This window comes from Oncorhynchus mykiss, chromosome 12 (assembly GCF_013265735.2).
Source record: "Oncorhynchus mykiss isolate Arlee chromosome 12, USDA_OmykA_1.1, whole genome shotgun sequence".
In the NCBI taxonomy this organism is placed as follows: Eukaryota; Metazoa; Chordata; class Actinopteri; order Salmoniformes; family Salmonidae; genus Oncorhynchus; species Oncorhynchus mykiss.
Window position 1 is genome coordinate 84,187,599 of NC_048576.1, and position 14,323 is coordinate 84,201,921.

At 42.5% G+C, this 14,323-nt stretch overlaps 3 protein-coding genes across 3 annotated transcripts; all 3 read right to left on the bottom strand.

Annotated features, from left to right (window-relative positions):
- Positions 1-749: 749 nt before the first annotated feature.
- LOC110538687 (zinc-binding protein A33) lies at positions 750-4,730 on the bottom strand. The gene is made up of 6 exons (XM_021625655.2): positions 4,326-4,730; positions 3,288-3,383; positions 2,910-3,140; positions 2,744-2,766; positions 1,582-1,700; positions 750-1,428 (listed from the first exon to the last, which is right to left on the bottom strand). Exons 1-6 carry the CDS (start codon positions 4,545-4,547, stop codon positions 887-889), a joined length of 1,233 nt encoding a protein of 410 aa, XP_021481330.1. The 5' UTR covers positions 4,548-4,730; the 3' UTR covers positions 750-886.
- Positions 4,731-4,930: 200 nt separating this feature from the next.
- LOC118937756 (zinc-binding protein A33-like) lies at positions 4,931-6,418 on the bottom strand. The gene is made up of 2 exons (XM_036938856.1): positions 6,050-6,418; positions 4,931-5,181 (listed from the first exon to the last, which is right to left on the bottom strand). The coding sequence occupies exons 1-2, from the start codon at positions 6,416-6,418 to the stop codon at positions 5,119-5,121; spliced, it is 432 nt and encodes a 143-aa protein (XP_036794751.1). The 3' UTR covers positions 4,931-5,118.
- Positions 6,419-11,170: 4,752 nt separating this feature from the next.
- LOC118937757 (transmembrane protein 238-like) lies at positions 11,171-13,168 on the bottom strand. The gene has a single exon (XM_036938858.1). The coding sequence runs from the start codon at positions 12,894-12,896 to the stop codon at positions 12,372-12,374; it is 525 nt and encodes a 174-aa protein (XP_036794753.1). The 5' UTR covers positions 12,897-13,168; the 3' UTR covers positions 11,171-12,371.
- Between the last annotated feature and the right edge of the window lie 1,155 nt (positions 13,169-14,323).

Consider the following 14,323-nt stretch of genomic DNA (forward strand, 5'->3'; position numbering starts at 1 on the left):
GACTTGCTACCTTTCAAGTCAACATGTACACTGACTGTCCAAAACAATAGGAACACCTACTATTTCCATGCCATACACTGACTGTCCAAAACAATAGGAACACCTACTCTTTCCATGACATACACTGACTGTCCAAAACAATAGGAACACCTACTATTTCCATGACATTTACTGACTGTCCAAAACAATAGGAACACCTACTATTTCCATGACATACACTGACTGTCCAAAACAATAGAACACCTACTATTTCCATGACATACACTGACCAGGTGAAAGCTATGATGCCTTATTTAAATCACTTGTTAAATCTACTTCAATCAGTGTAGATGAAGGGGAGGAGATGGGTTTAAGAAAGACTTTTATGCCTTGAGACAAATGTGTATATGTGCTATTCAGAGAGTGAATGGGTAAGATAAATGGAGTATGGTAGTAGATGCCAGTGGCACCGGTTTGAGTGTTTAGAACTGCAACGCTGCTGGGTGTTTCACACTAAACAGTTTCCTGTGTACATCAAGAATGATCCATCACCCAAAGGCTATCCAGCCAACCTGACAGAGCTGTGGGAAGCATTGGAGTCAACATGAGCCAGCATCCGTGTGGAATGCGTTCGACACCCTGTAGAGTCCATGCCCTGACGAATTGAGGCTGTTCTGAGGACAAAAGGGGTGCAACTCAATATTAGGAAGTTGTTCCTAATGTTTGGTGTACTCAGTGTATATCATCTGTAGACACAATACTCACAAGCATAAGACCATTACATGCTTTATTCCAGACGGTCCCAAGTGATCAGCCTTCATCATCTAGGACTAGTAAACTCAACTGGATCTGTCTGTAAGTAATTGAGCCTCCACTGCTTGTTAGTAATGAACCCCCATGGAGCCCTCTAGAGCACCACAGCAGCAGACAGCCTGACGGGCAGCAGTCTCAGTGGGTGTTCCTTACAGGCAGTGCAGAAGTAAGGAAACACCCGGGGTGAGATGAGGTCTGTAAACGTATAGAGGGGCGTCCTCTCCCGGGGGTCAAAGAAGGTCACCTTGCCCCTGTCCATGTCCAACACTACCCTGATGACCTGAGGCTCCTTCCTCATCATGGTCAAGGGCGCCCACGGTGCCGTGCACGCCTTGTGCTCGCCGTTGCGGAAGCGTATAGTCCAGAAGCCCTCGGCTGGCGTCAGCACGTGCTTGCCCTTCCTGTTGATGGACTCGCTGGCCACGCCTACCACCCAGTATGTGTTAGCCTTTACCTCTACCTCCCAGCTGTGGCGGCCAGAGCAGAACCCCTCGGAGCCCAGTAACTCAGCACTGATGTCAAACCTCTCGGGGTTGTTTGGGAGCTTGAAGACCTGCGAGCAGCACTGGACCACAGTCAGATCCTCAGACAGGATGAAGCAGCTAGCGGCTGTGTTGGGGTCCAGAGTCACAGGAGCTGGGGAGAGAGGGGAAGATATGAGCCTCAAATGGAAGACAGAGATGATAGAAAGAGCAGAACTGAGATTAAATTAAATATATAGAATAACTTTATTTCCTGTGAGGAAACAGTACAGTCACTTCTACCGACTCATATTTGATTAATACTCACTATATTGAATGATGCTCTTCATCTTGTCCCAGATGTTGAACTTTACAGAACCCAGGTGCTTTGCCACATCAATCAGAGTTCCAGGAATCATCTTTGGATCCAGCGGCATATGCCAGGTTCTGGAATGACGACATTCAGTGATGAATCAAATCCTGTCTATTATACCAGCGAAAATATATCTTATTTTACCATGAAATTGATGTATGATTGATTGTATCATATTTATTGCTATTTTGTGTCAAAGTAAAGTTCATTTTAACACGATGATCTGTTTTTATTAAAGGTACACTCAGTGAAATTACATTGCCACGAGCATCACCGCAGATATTTCACACAGTCATACACAGTATCTATATGTGCATGGGTTCGCTTCATGCTGCTAGAGCGTGGTAGGTACCAAAACAGCTCAGAAGTATAGCCTCGCGTTTCAAAGCTCTTAGTTGTTGTATGCTGTTTACTTTGTGCACCTGCTTCATATCGCTGAGTCTACCTTTAAAAGCTCTATTCAATCAGTTACTCTTAAGCCGACATCCGCATAGCTGTTGTTTTGACGGTGTTGGAGGTGGAACTGTGTTAGAGCTGTCAAATACACAAGCGGCCCCTGGCATTACACCTAAAGTGGACATTGCTATTGGCTGCACGGAGTTGCCTTGGTTACAATTTTAAATACTGGAGTTTGAGATGTAATCTACACCTCAATTAGGCTGATACAAATCCTCATTATTTAGTTTTATGATTTTCTATTTGAGTGTCATTATTTCTATATTGCCTAAACTTTCTAATTTTAAACTTTCTACGTGAGTGGGAGGGGTGTGGCTTTGTGACTATGAGCAAGAGCATCTGCTCACCATTTTGACAGCTCCAACACAGTTACACCTTCGATACCGCCAAAACATCAGCAATGCAGGTGTCGCCTATCACTGGTTAAAGATTGATCTAATTGATTCTAGGCCTAAGTTAAGAAAATAATTGAATCTGGAAACACACATTAGCCTTAGATGTGTCTGCCACATTCACTAGCTAGATGACTGTTTTCAGTAGTATATTATGGGCACATGATAGTGAGGCAGTATGGGTCTCTGTCTATTTTTGTATTTTGCTGCTGTTAGCTCATGACATCAACCCGTGGGTCAAACGAATGGCAGTTCCTGACTCCACTTACCTCTTGATGATATCCTTGTAGTTCTGAAAAGCAAGTAAATGTATCACTTTTAGATGGACAGCTACAATATTCCACATGCATGTTATGTTTCTATATTTTAGTATTTATTTTGCTTTGGGAATTCCCTTTGTACTGTAAGTAGGGTTTAACTTCATACTGTGTATACCTGTAAGAATGGGATGTCCTGAGACCTCATCTCTTGCTCTACGGTTCTGATGGTGTTTGAGAGGGACGTCAGTTCGTTGGACATCTCCTCAATCTTCTCCTTTAGAAGCAGACTCTTCTGATCCTCCTCTGCCTTCAGAGCATTCAATCTGGCTGCCTCCTCATCTCTCAGGAACTGGCGAAGGGTTTCAAACTCATCCTTTATCTGCCTTTCAGTATGCTCAACCTGGTTCTGAAATTAGACATGTTAAAGACATGAAACCCTCAATGAACACAGGTTACATTACTGATGATGGGTTCCATGAGCATTAGAAGATGTATTGATCCAGAAAGGACACCAACAAAATCTTTCTAAAGTGCTAGAAATACAATATCCCACCTTGATGTGCTCTGCCGTTTGATCACAGACGACCATAGCCTTCTTGAACAGCTGCAGCTTCTCCTTCAATGGGGTCAATGCAGTTTTGAGTTCCTCCTGGAATGTAATAGCAAGATATTTACACTTTAACACATACTACAGGATCAGGCTGGCCATAAGCCAGGCTGTCAACAGCACAATGTGTTGCTTTCAACTGACAGGTACCGCTGCATCGCAGCCCCATCACAGCATTCAGCTGCATGTGTAAAGGTTCTCAATACCTCCTTGACTGGAAGATCCAGATCAATTGATAGCTGGACCTAGCTAATGCCACGGCAACATTAACAGAGTCTGGATCATGTGACTAAGTGACAGCAAGGGTGGAGACGATGATGAAACAAAAGACTACACACAGATTCAGAAAGTCAATGTGCCAGAGCAATGTATAGAAAGTTTGGACATGGAGTTTTCTGCATTGAGGTACACTGAAGCTCATGATCCATGCTCTGTTGATGTGGTCTTTGAGAATTCAATTCTAACATTAAAATGTTTCTTGTTCCTAGAACAGGGTCAAAGATAGCTGGTTGGCCAGGGGAGGAGGTGAACGTAGAGGGGTACACTTGAGAGACCTGGGATCTGGTTTCATTCCTCCCAGGGGCCCAAGCATCGACCAACCCAACATATGAATGTATTAATAGAATGATCGACTTTTCCAAACCCCCCTGTTAACCATCCCACTGTGTCAAATATGGTTTCTATGACACACACACGTTTTTACAAAACAAAACTGTCAAACCAAAAACTAAAAAAGTAATATATTCCTTTTCATGATGAAAGAAGTGCTGCTGGTTTAGCAACTTGTGAAGGTTTTGAGCGTTATTTGACAATGCGGGCGGAAAAGGATGGCAGCTGGAGGTTAGATGAGACTGAACATACAGATGAAAGTTAGTTTCCCTATGACAAGCAAAGTTAAGAGCGAGGGTATGGATGATGAGTGACACATTCAGTGACAGTGACACTGACGGCACAGTGAAGACAACTAAGGATGTGTTCGCCTACCTTACAGTCGTGTGCACCTTCCCCAATGGGGTAGAGCCTGTGCCCCTTGTGTACCTCCGACATCTGGCAAGCAACACAGATGGGCTGCAGATCGTCCAGACAGAAGAGTGAGAGTGTCTCTCCGTGTTCCTTACACCCCCTAGGGTTATTCCTGCTGCTCATCTCCTTCCTGAAGGACTCGCAGGTCTTCTCCAGAATGGTGTTTACCACAATCTCATTCATGGAGGAACGTCTCCAGCATAGACGGCAGAAGTGGCAGTCGTCCTCACTGTCCTGGGTACTCCAGCTGTCTTGAAGGCATGTTTTACAGAACCTGTGTCTGCAGGAGAGCACAACGGGCTGGTTGAAGATAATTCCACAGAGGGGGCAGGAGAGATTGTCTTCGCGGTGCCTGTCAGGTTTTTAAAACAGGGCTGGAGCAGCAGCAGGATCATATAAGGTTACTATGCTCCTCCCACCGCTGTTGCTGGGGATCTCTGGGGTCTACCTCAGTTAAACTTTAATGCCTAAAGGAAATGAATATGTCCATAGGGCTTCCATCGGCTTGAGTAGTGGATATGCAAATAAACACCTCCCACTGCATGATAAATCACAGCTATCCACCTGATATCTTTGGAGGAAGACCAGAGAGTGAGTGATAGTCCCATTTCATTGACGCAGTGTTCTGAGATCAGTGTTGTTGGACAGGTGGAGATTGGCACTTCAGATTGATGATGCAAGGGGGTCTGCCTTATACAGCCAATAACATTTTGATGAGGGTGATGCAATCATTTGATCATTTAATTCATTTAATTTAAGTCACAAGACTGGTGGGGCCAGCGTATTCCAGAAGAATGATACGCTCCATCTGGGATGTCTGGGAAGAAACACAATAACCAAGAAAAGATGGGAAGACGGTGAGTATTAATAGAAGGAGAGAATGTATTAGGTGGGAGGGAGGAGGGTAAGAAAATACCCCTCCACTGACCCCTGCAAAGTTTTCCACAGTCCAACTTAGCCTTGACTAAGTGCTGGGTCTAACATTTGACAAATCCCTGTCCTAAAAACAGCCCAGGGTCCGCAATGTCTTTAAATACTAAATTGTTGTACAAATGGGCCATCATTTACTATTTTTTTTATTTTGTCCTAAATAAGTCAATTTCAGTCACTGTAAATTACTAACCTGCATTTGTTGGTAACACTTTACCCAAAGCCTACAGGTATAATGCATTATGATGTGGTTGTAATGCATTTGTAAGACCTATAATGTCTTAAAAGGATAGTTTGCTTTTTTTTAAGTTTAGCTCATTTTCAAGCTAGGGTGTTGTTGTTTCTGAATGTTACTAAATAACCAGCAAGCTCATTTAAAAACGGTTAAGTGGAAACAACAACACCCTAGGGAAGTTGAAAATAAGCCCAACTTTTAAAAAATCTAACTATCCCTTTAATGTATTCATTTTGTTGTTCTGTCCAGCTTTCTGGTGCCTGATGCTCTCATTCAAATCAGAATCATGGGTTTTACAAGAGGAACATCAGAACAGCAACACTTTTGGGCACACTTAGGGACTATTTATTGGGGACGAAGTCATTCAAGTTTAGTGGCATTTAGCTGAATGTGCCTTCTGGTTGCCGAAACTATTATTATAGTAACCTAATAGTTTGGGTAGTGGGAGTTAGCCCACAAGGATCAACTCCTACACTGGGAATAGATTTAAACACTAAATATATTTGCTGTCGCGGCTTACCTTGCAGTCCACCACTGCCTCAGCTATTGGGTACACTTTGTGATCCTTATGGTCAACTGACCAATGATAATCACAGATAGGCTGCAGGTCTGTGACACAGAAGATCTTCAGTTTGTCCCTGTGTTCCTCACACGTTCTCTGAGGACCTCCAGGGTAGTCGATAATGCACAGAGGACATATTTCAGAACCCTGCTGCTCCCAGAACTCATCCAGACAGAGATTGCAGAAGCTACAGCCACAGGTATGACAGCTGAGAACCACGGGAGCAGAGAAGACCTTTCTACATACAGCACAGGAGAGATCATCATCCTCCAGGAGAGTGGAAGCGTTGGCCTCCATTCTCCCACAGAGCTGGACTCCGGTATGCATCTATAATAGGCCGCAGTGGCTCAGATATGGTTACGCTGGCCTGTGAGCCTTCACCTCTCTGACATTTATTTTACTCCAAGCTTTGTAAACTTTATAGTGACATTGAATAGCAGCCCAAGTAAATATCTACAGTGCCTTGCAAAAGTATTCATCCCCCTTGGCATTTTTCCTATTTTGTTGCATTACAAACTGTCATTTAAATAGAATTTTTCATGTAATGGACATACACAAAATAGTCCAAATTGGTGAAGTGAAATTAAAAAAATTACTTTTTCTAAAATTGTTTTTTTTAAACGGAAAAGTGGTGCGTGCATATGTATTCACCCCCTTTGCTATGAAGCCCCTAAATAAGATCTGGAAGCAACCAATTACCTTCAGAAGTCACATAATTAGCTAAATAAAGTCCACCTGTGTGCAATGTAAGTGTCACATGATCTCAGTATATATACACCTGTTATGACAGGCTCCAGTCTACAACACTACTAAGCAAGGAGCACCACCAAGCAAGCGGCACCATGAAGACCAAGGAGCTCTCCAAACAGGTCAGGGACAAAGTTGTGAAGAAGTACAGATCAGGGTTGGGTTATAAAAAATATCAGAAACTTTGAACATCCCACGGAGCACCACTAAATCCATTTTTTTTAATGGAAAGAATATTGCACCACAACAAACCTGCCAAGAGAGGGCCGCCCACCAAAATTCACAGATCAGGCAAGGAGGGCAATAATCAGAGAGGCAACAAAGAGACCAAAGATAACCCTGAAGGAGCTGCAAAGCTCCACAGCGGAGATTGGAGTATCTGTCCATAGGACCACTTTAAGCCGTACACTCCACAGAGCTGGGTTTTACAGAAGAGTGGCCAGAATAAAGACTTTGTTTAAAGACAAAAATAAGCAAACACATTTGGTGTTCGCTAAAAGGCATGTGGGAGACTCCCCAAACATATGGAAGAAGCTACTCTGGTCAGAGTAGACTAAAATTGAGCTTTTTGGCCATCAAGGAAAACACTATGTCTGGCTCAAACCCAACATCTCTCATCACCCTGAGAAAACCATCCCCAAAGTGAAGCATGGTGGTGGCAGCATCATACTGTGGGGAAGTTTTTCATCAGCAGGGACTGGGAAACTGGTCAGAATTGAAAGAATGATGGCTGGTGCTAAATACAGGGAAATTCTTGTAGGAAACCTGTTTCTGTCTTCCAGAGATTTGAGACTGGAAAGGAGGTTCACCTTCCAGCAGGACAATGACCCTAAGCATACTGCTAAAGCAACACTTGAGTGGTATATGGGGAAACATTTAAATGTCTTGGTATGGCCTAGTCAAAGCCCAGACCTCAATCCAATTGAGAATCTGTGGTATGACTTAAAGATTGCTGTAGACCAGCGGAACCCATCCAACTTGAAGGAGCTGGAACAGTTTTGCCTTGAAGAATTGGTAACAACCCAAGTGGCTATATGTGCCAAGCTTATAGAGACATACCCCAAGAGGCTTGCAGCTGTAATTGCTGCAAAAAATGTGCACGTTCAAGTTTTCTGTTTTTTTGTCTTATTTCTTGTTTGTTTCACAAGAAAATATATTTTGCATCTTCAAAGTGGTAGGCATGCTGTGTGCTGTGTAAATCAAATTATACAAACCCCAGAAAAATCTATTTTAGGCTTAATTGTCTCAGGTCCCCTTGACTCGCATGCCTAGTTGGGCTACTATCCGTGAGTCCAGCCTGCCCTCTGGTGGTCCTTCCACAATATGTCACGACTTACGCCGAAGTCGGCTCCTCTCCTTGTTCGTGCGGCATTTGACATCATCTACTTTCAAGCCATCGTCGCTCCATTTTTCATGTATCCATTTGTTTTGTCTTGTTCCATGCACACCTGGTTTTCATTCCCCAATTACACTACATGTATTTATTCCTCTGTTCCCCCTCACGTCTTTGTGGAAGATGGTTTGTGTGTTACGTGTTTTTGAACGCACTAGGCGTGTGTGCGTTTTCCCGTGTTATTTTCACGAAGCCTGTTTTGTATACATTTGATGTGTTGTGACTGTTTTGCGCATTATACACTTTGCCTTGTTGGCTGGAGTTTTTGTTGGATGCGGTTGCGTCCGTTTGTATATCTCTCCTGTCGAAATAGAGTGTGCACTTCAGCACAATTACGCACACGCCTGACAATATAAATGTGCAACATTTTCTAAAAACCTGTTTTTGCTTTGTCATTATGAGCTATTCTGTGTAGATTGATGAGGGGAAAAAACGATTTAATCAATTTTAGAATAAGGCTGTAACGTAACAAAATGGGGAAAAAGTCAAGGGGTCTGAATACTTTCCGAAGGCACTGTATGTGTTCGGTATGTACATGGCTGGCAGGCCAGATATAGTTTCAGGAAGGGGAATTCCATGCCAAAGCTTAGCATAATTGCCTCTTGTTGAACCCATTGCCTCTTCTTGAGCCCACAAACTGTTAGGTTCTACATAAATCTGTCCCAACAGCAGTCCCAACACCTTACCACTGCTACACCTGGCTATCAGCTGAGCCTTGTCTGGCAGCTAAACATTTCATTCAGCCTCATTTACTGCCTTTAAAAAAAACATAGCTGATATGGCTGACTTGCTTACACAAATGTGGTTTCTACTGACAATTGAGATGTACAAACTATGGCATAAGGGGACGACAAGCGGATAAGAGGCAATCCGTAATTTCGATTAAGACATTAATGAGAAAGCTAGGACAGACATAGTCAATATAACTATTTTTGAAATGTACAATGACAGAATTCAGAACATGGGCTGTTCTTACAGTGTACTCCTTGTACAACAAGTCAGAACCATAGGGTAAATAAAGGGGACATATAAACCAGACGATGAAAGCTCTTCCAATATTCAATGATTACATTTCTCTAAAACAGGCTATAGGCTACATGTGCACCACCAAGTCAGAACAGTAGGCGAAATTAAGAGGGGAAAATGGACCAAATTATTAGGGTGAGGCACATGGGTTACTAACAGCTTACTACACAACATACACTTAATATTACTTTCTTAGCAACAGTATACATATCTCCCTGTCATATTACATAATTTATGCAGCAGCATACAATACATTTTTGGACTCACCTTGTTGGGCTGTGCTCACTTGAACAGGAAGGTGGCGCAGGGGTCATTTGTGGGCAAATTTTGTCATCAAAGTCAGGCATTCTTTGGATTTATGGTGCTATCAAGACAACTGGGAACTCAGAAAAAAACAAGGTTGAATCATGAACGTATCAGGGATCTTCAGGTTGTAGCTCTAGAAAGAGGCCCGAGTTCCCGACTAACAATTCTGAGTTGAATGATCGTTCAAAACTTATTTTTCCAGTCGGAGCTTGTTTTTTTCCCCAGAGTTTCCACTTGTCTTGAACTCACTGAAGTCAGATTTCTCAGTTCCGAGTTAACAGTTGTTTTGAGCGTGGCAGAAATCATGCTGGATTGACAGCATGGCCAATGTTGAATGTTTATCATTTATTTTAAGCTTGGAAAATAGAACCTTAAACCCAGACTTGGGACCACACAGCCACTCCATTGAATAGCCTGCTAGTGATTGCTTTGCAATGCTTGCAGTTAGCCACTGATTCCTTCCAAATCACTTCCAAACCATTGTTGAATTTGTGATTTCCAACTTGATGTGTAGTGTTTATGTCCATTGTCCGATGAGTACCGATACATTTTTAGCTATTATTTATCTTCATATGACAAGGATAAAAAAGGATTTCCCTGTAGATTGTCGACTTGATTAATGATGATGACTGCTAGCTAAGATTTTGAAAGTATGAAGTTGACATGATCAGTCCATTCAAAGCTACTGTAGATATAACGTGATTTGACATTTTATCTGTGGCCAATGACCATGAGCCTTCTTGGATGGGCACTTCTAATGTAACTCTATGGCAGCACCCAAAGGGCTTAGAGTTGGCTGTGACGTATTGTCCCCATGAGTGACAGAAAACGAAGCAAATTAAGGCGCAACTAGAGAACACTGCCAACCCCTATGCTCCGTATTTTCCGCTGGCTGCCCCACCACCACAGAATGCACTGAGCTAGGCTGAAACACCTGCATTTTGGAGCTGCCTTACTCCAGAGAGCAAAAAATAGACCATGTTTGTATGCGGCTTTATTAAGTCAATTATTATTATTTCTTTTCTTTTTTTTTACATTGTTTACAAACTGATATGTGACACACATTAATACCAAAATAGGCAACCCCCGCCCCAAAAAACTGCTTTTCTTTTGCTAAAAATGTGGGGCTCAAAAGCACCACCTGCCCTGAATGACAGGTCGCCACCGTTGCTGACTGACAAAGTGTTTGTTTGTGATTGATAATTTGTTTGGTGACTAATGATTTGACATCTGTGCGATTATTTCTTCATACAAAAGTCTATCATGTAGTATATGTAAAATGTCCAAAATTTCAGCCACCTGAAATTTGGCAGGTTAGCCTACAGAAGTAGAATCTTAATTTGAGCCAGTTTGCTACAGCAGGAAAATAATCCTGCAGCAACAAGAAATGTGAATAGTTATGTGGATTATATAATGAATGGACAAGTTTGACATTTCAAACTTCAGAAGCCTTCTTAAACCAGGAAAGTTCTCCTGCAACCAGGTGATCAAATTAAGATCCTACATCTGTAGTACCTCTCAGCCATTAAAAATGTTTTTTTTGCAGTTCCTCATAAAATCACTGTCAATGTGATAAAAGTACTGAAGCTCAAAAACATAGTACAGTACACCGCTCCCATACTTTATTGTGTGGAGTAACAAGGTGTCAAGGTCAAAGCTAGCCTACTGTAGATAATCAAAGTGTTGTCATTCCACACAGTAACACTCATTTGTTATTCTAGTCCATGTGTAGGTACTGTGTTTGGCAAAAATCTGAGAATTGTCAGTTGGAAATACAAACAGGTAAAAGGTTTTGTTTTCACCTTCGGAATCATAAAGCATGATGAGGCAGTAATATGGACATACAAAAGTAATGTCTGTATAAATAAAGGTAGGGAAATCCATAGGGTACAAAGGTCGTTAATGTGCTATATTGCTTATCACCACTGTGGACGGGGATGTAGAATACAGGTGCCAGGTCAAGTTCACAACAAGCACCTTCTCAGTAGCACTTAGCCCTAAAAATGAAAGTCTGACATATTTCCTAGAAAAAATCTCTGTATTATCGAAGTATTGCATCAATTATCCACAAAGTATTCACAAAATTAACATAAAACAAACAAAAAGTCCTCACTGAGGAGCATAATTTGATTTTAAAAACGAAATGTTTCAAAGAAAAAAGCCCATAGGACAATATTAAAAACGAAATGTGCTTGTAAACATTGTGAGATGTACAAGTGAAATGTCCTTCTGGGGTTCAGTGCTGCCAAGCCTCTAACTTCTGGTGGACAAAATATATGGTTACCTCATGATGTCATAGTTGCAACATACAGTCATACTTACATCAGTTTAGATCGATGTCAAAAAAATGTGTCCTAACTCCTAAGATAGACAATTACTGGTCAACCTACGTTTCTTTGTTTCATGTAGCAGCAGCTCTACTTCGCCCTCTCAGAAACGGTTTTATTGTTTGAGCAGGGCTTCTCGTTAGGCGTGCACTGCCATTCAATGACGTTAATGGTTAACAGAAAGATAAAGGACGTCCGTTTCCATTAGATCACACAGTTTCTTTCCTCATTCACTGAAACACATTGTCATTTAATTTAATTATAAGGAACATTATAGCCTGCTGAATTGTGGATCAAAGTTGTGGGCTATTATCAAGCAAAAACAATAGCCTAGAATGAAGTTGGCCTATAAAACCTACAATCTATGCACATGTTTAATGAAAGTTAGGCCTATCCAATAACAAAATGTATCCCTAGGCTATAGCCTAAATGGCTTAATGACCGATTGGAAATAATAGGCTAACCTTGTGCGCATTGCGCATCATATGGCCGAGGTCTCTGTAGCTGTGTGCGGAACAGGTATGTCAGTGTCCACGGATGCAGACACCGTGTGCATGTCCTCATCAAGCGGCCCCATCGTCAATACGACAGGCGGGGGCTTCGGTTGCTGTGGGGCATCCCTCATGTGCGTCGTAGACAGCCCGGTCCCTGCCCTTCTCGCGACCCCGCGGGGGGGGCCTCCATTCCGCCACAGAGAGTTCCTGACACTGTTGGAGAGACGGCTGGATAACCGTCTCACCGCACCTGCGATGCCCCGCTCCTTCTTCAAGAGCCCGACGTCATCCTCCAGCTCCTCCGGGGGGACCTCGATGTTGCCCGTGTACCAGAACACCCACCAGACGAGGCTGAGGAAGATGATGATGGCCCCGGCGTAGATTAAAAAGTCATAGAAGAATATGTCCGCAAAAACACCGATCAAAAGAACAAGCAGCCCGAATATGTCGAAGGACACTGCCAACCAAAAGGCGCAGGAACAGCGACCTAGACCGCGGTACGTCGGCTCCATGTCTCTAAATTGGCTTGGAGATAGGCCTAACAAATACTTTGTTTAGACCACCTTTTCTTTTCTAACTATCATTTGCGGTTGGTTTCCTGGTGGAATTCGGTGAATTCGGTTGGGGGTAGAGTTTCAAACGGAGCCGTTTGTTTGAACAGGTAAGGTGAGACAGGTGAGGAAGCTCGCCTCTATTCAGGTTTTCCTGTGTCACAGCACAGGGCACAGCACAGAGAGGTGGGGCGTGGTAGCCGTAGACAGGTGAGGGAGGGCTGGGTAGACGGGATACTGGCATGACACCAGCCATATTAATACTGTAAAGGAGGTAGGACATGTGTGACATACATTGTAGAAAGGAGCCGTGATGGTTCTGATTTTCTAGATATCGGTCATCAGTCCAATATGCAGAGACGTCAAACATGGCACACTAATGTCTGTTCACCTGTGGAATGACATTCTGGACAACATTTGACTCATTACGTGTTTCTCTCCCTCATTTCTAAAGAACATAAGGGAAGAAATCTATTCACATCCAGATTAATTTATAGAAACGATGACAGACACAAAAGCCTCTAAGGCTGTGTTTACACAGGCAGCCATATTCTGATCTTTTTTCCACGAATTACTCCTTTGACCAATCTCATCAGATCTTTTCACAGATCCTTATCAGAGCTGATCTGATTGGCCAATTAGTGGAAAAAAATATCTGATTTGGACTGTCTGTCTGCAGCCTTAGTATAATGTAATTACACCCAAACGCTCACCTGACTGCTAATTAATGGCATGTAGGCCTATTGTCACTTCGTGGTCTTTTGTACAGAAAAACATGTGCCCCCATACAATTTATTACTGTACACTGAAAATGAAAGACTAGTATATCAAATCTAATTTATTACACAATTGCTGCATTATGTTGATAAATAAAATGACACATTTAGAAAGGTAAAGGGTACCTGAAGACTTGCTGCTCTCACAAGGTTGGAGATCACATGAAATCAGAGTAGCCTACATGAATGATCGAATGAACAAATGCACAATGCAATGTAAACCTAACATCTCAAGTTTAGGTAAAAATGTTAACATTTTGGCTAACTTAGACCGAATTCAAATCCCACTGGCCCCCACCTCCTTTAAACATTTTTTTTGCTTTTGACCAGATGGACACAGCCTTTTTGACCCAGAAACATAAAAGGTTAGATAATTTAATCCAGCAGCAGTATTGAGGGGACAGAGCGAGGGTGCACCCACTACCACTCAGTGTCCAACTGTCCATCATGATTTCAACAATCAGCTATAATAATGTCCGGTAGAATTTTCTGACTCTGTAATCCTGTTTCTAAAGGATTTAGCAATCCACTACAACAGCAGCTACAAGGAAAACAGCAGCTTATGGTGGAAAAACAACAACTATTACAGATCACAATCAGACAGACAGATGG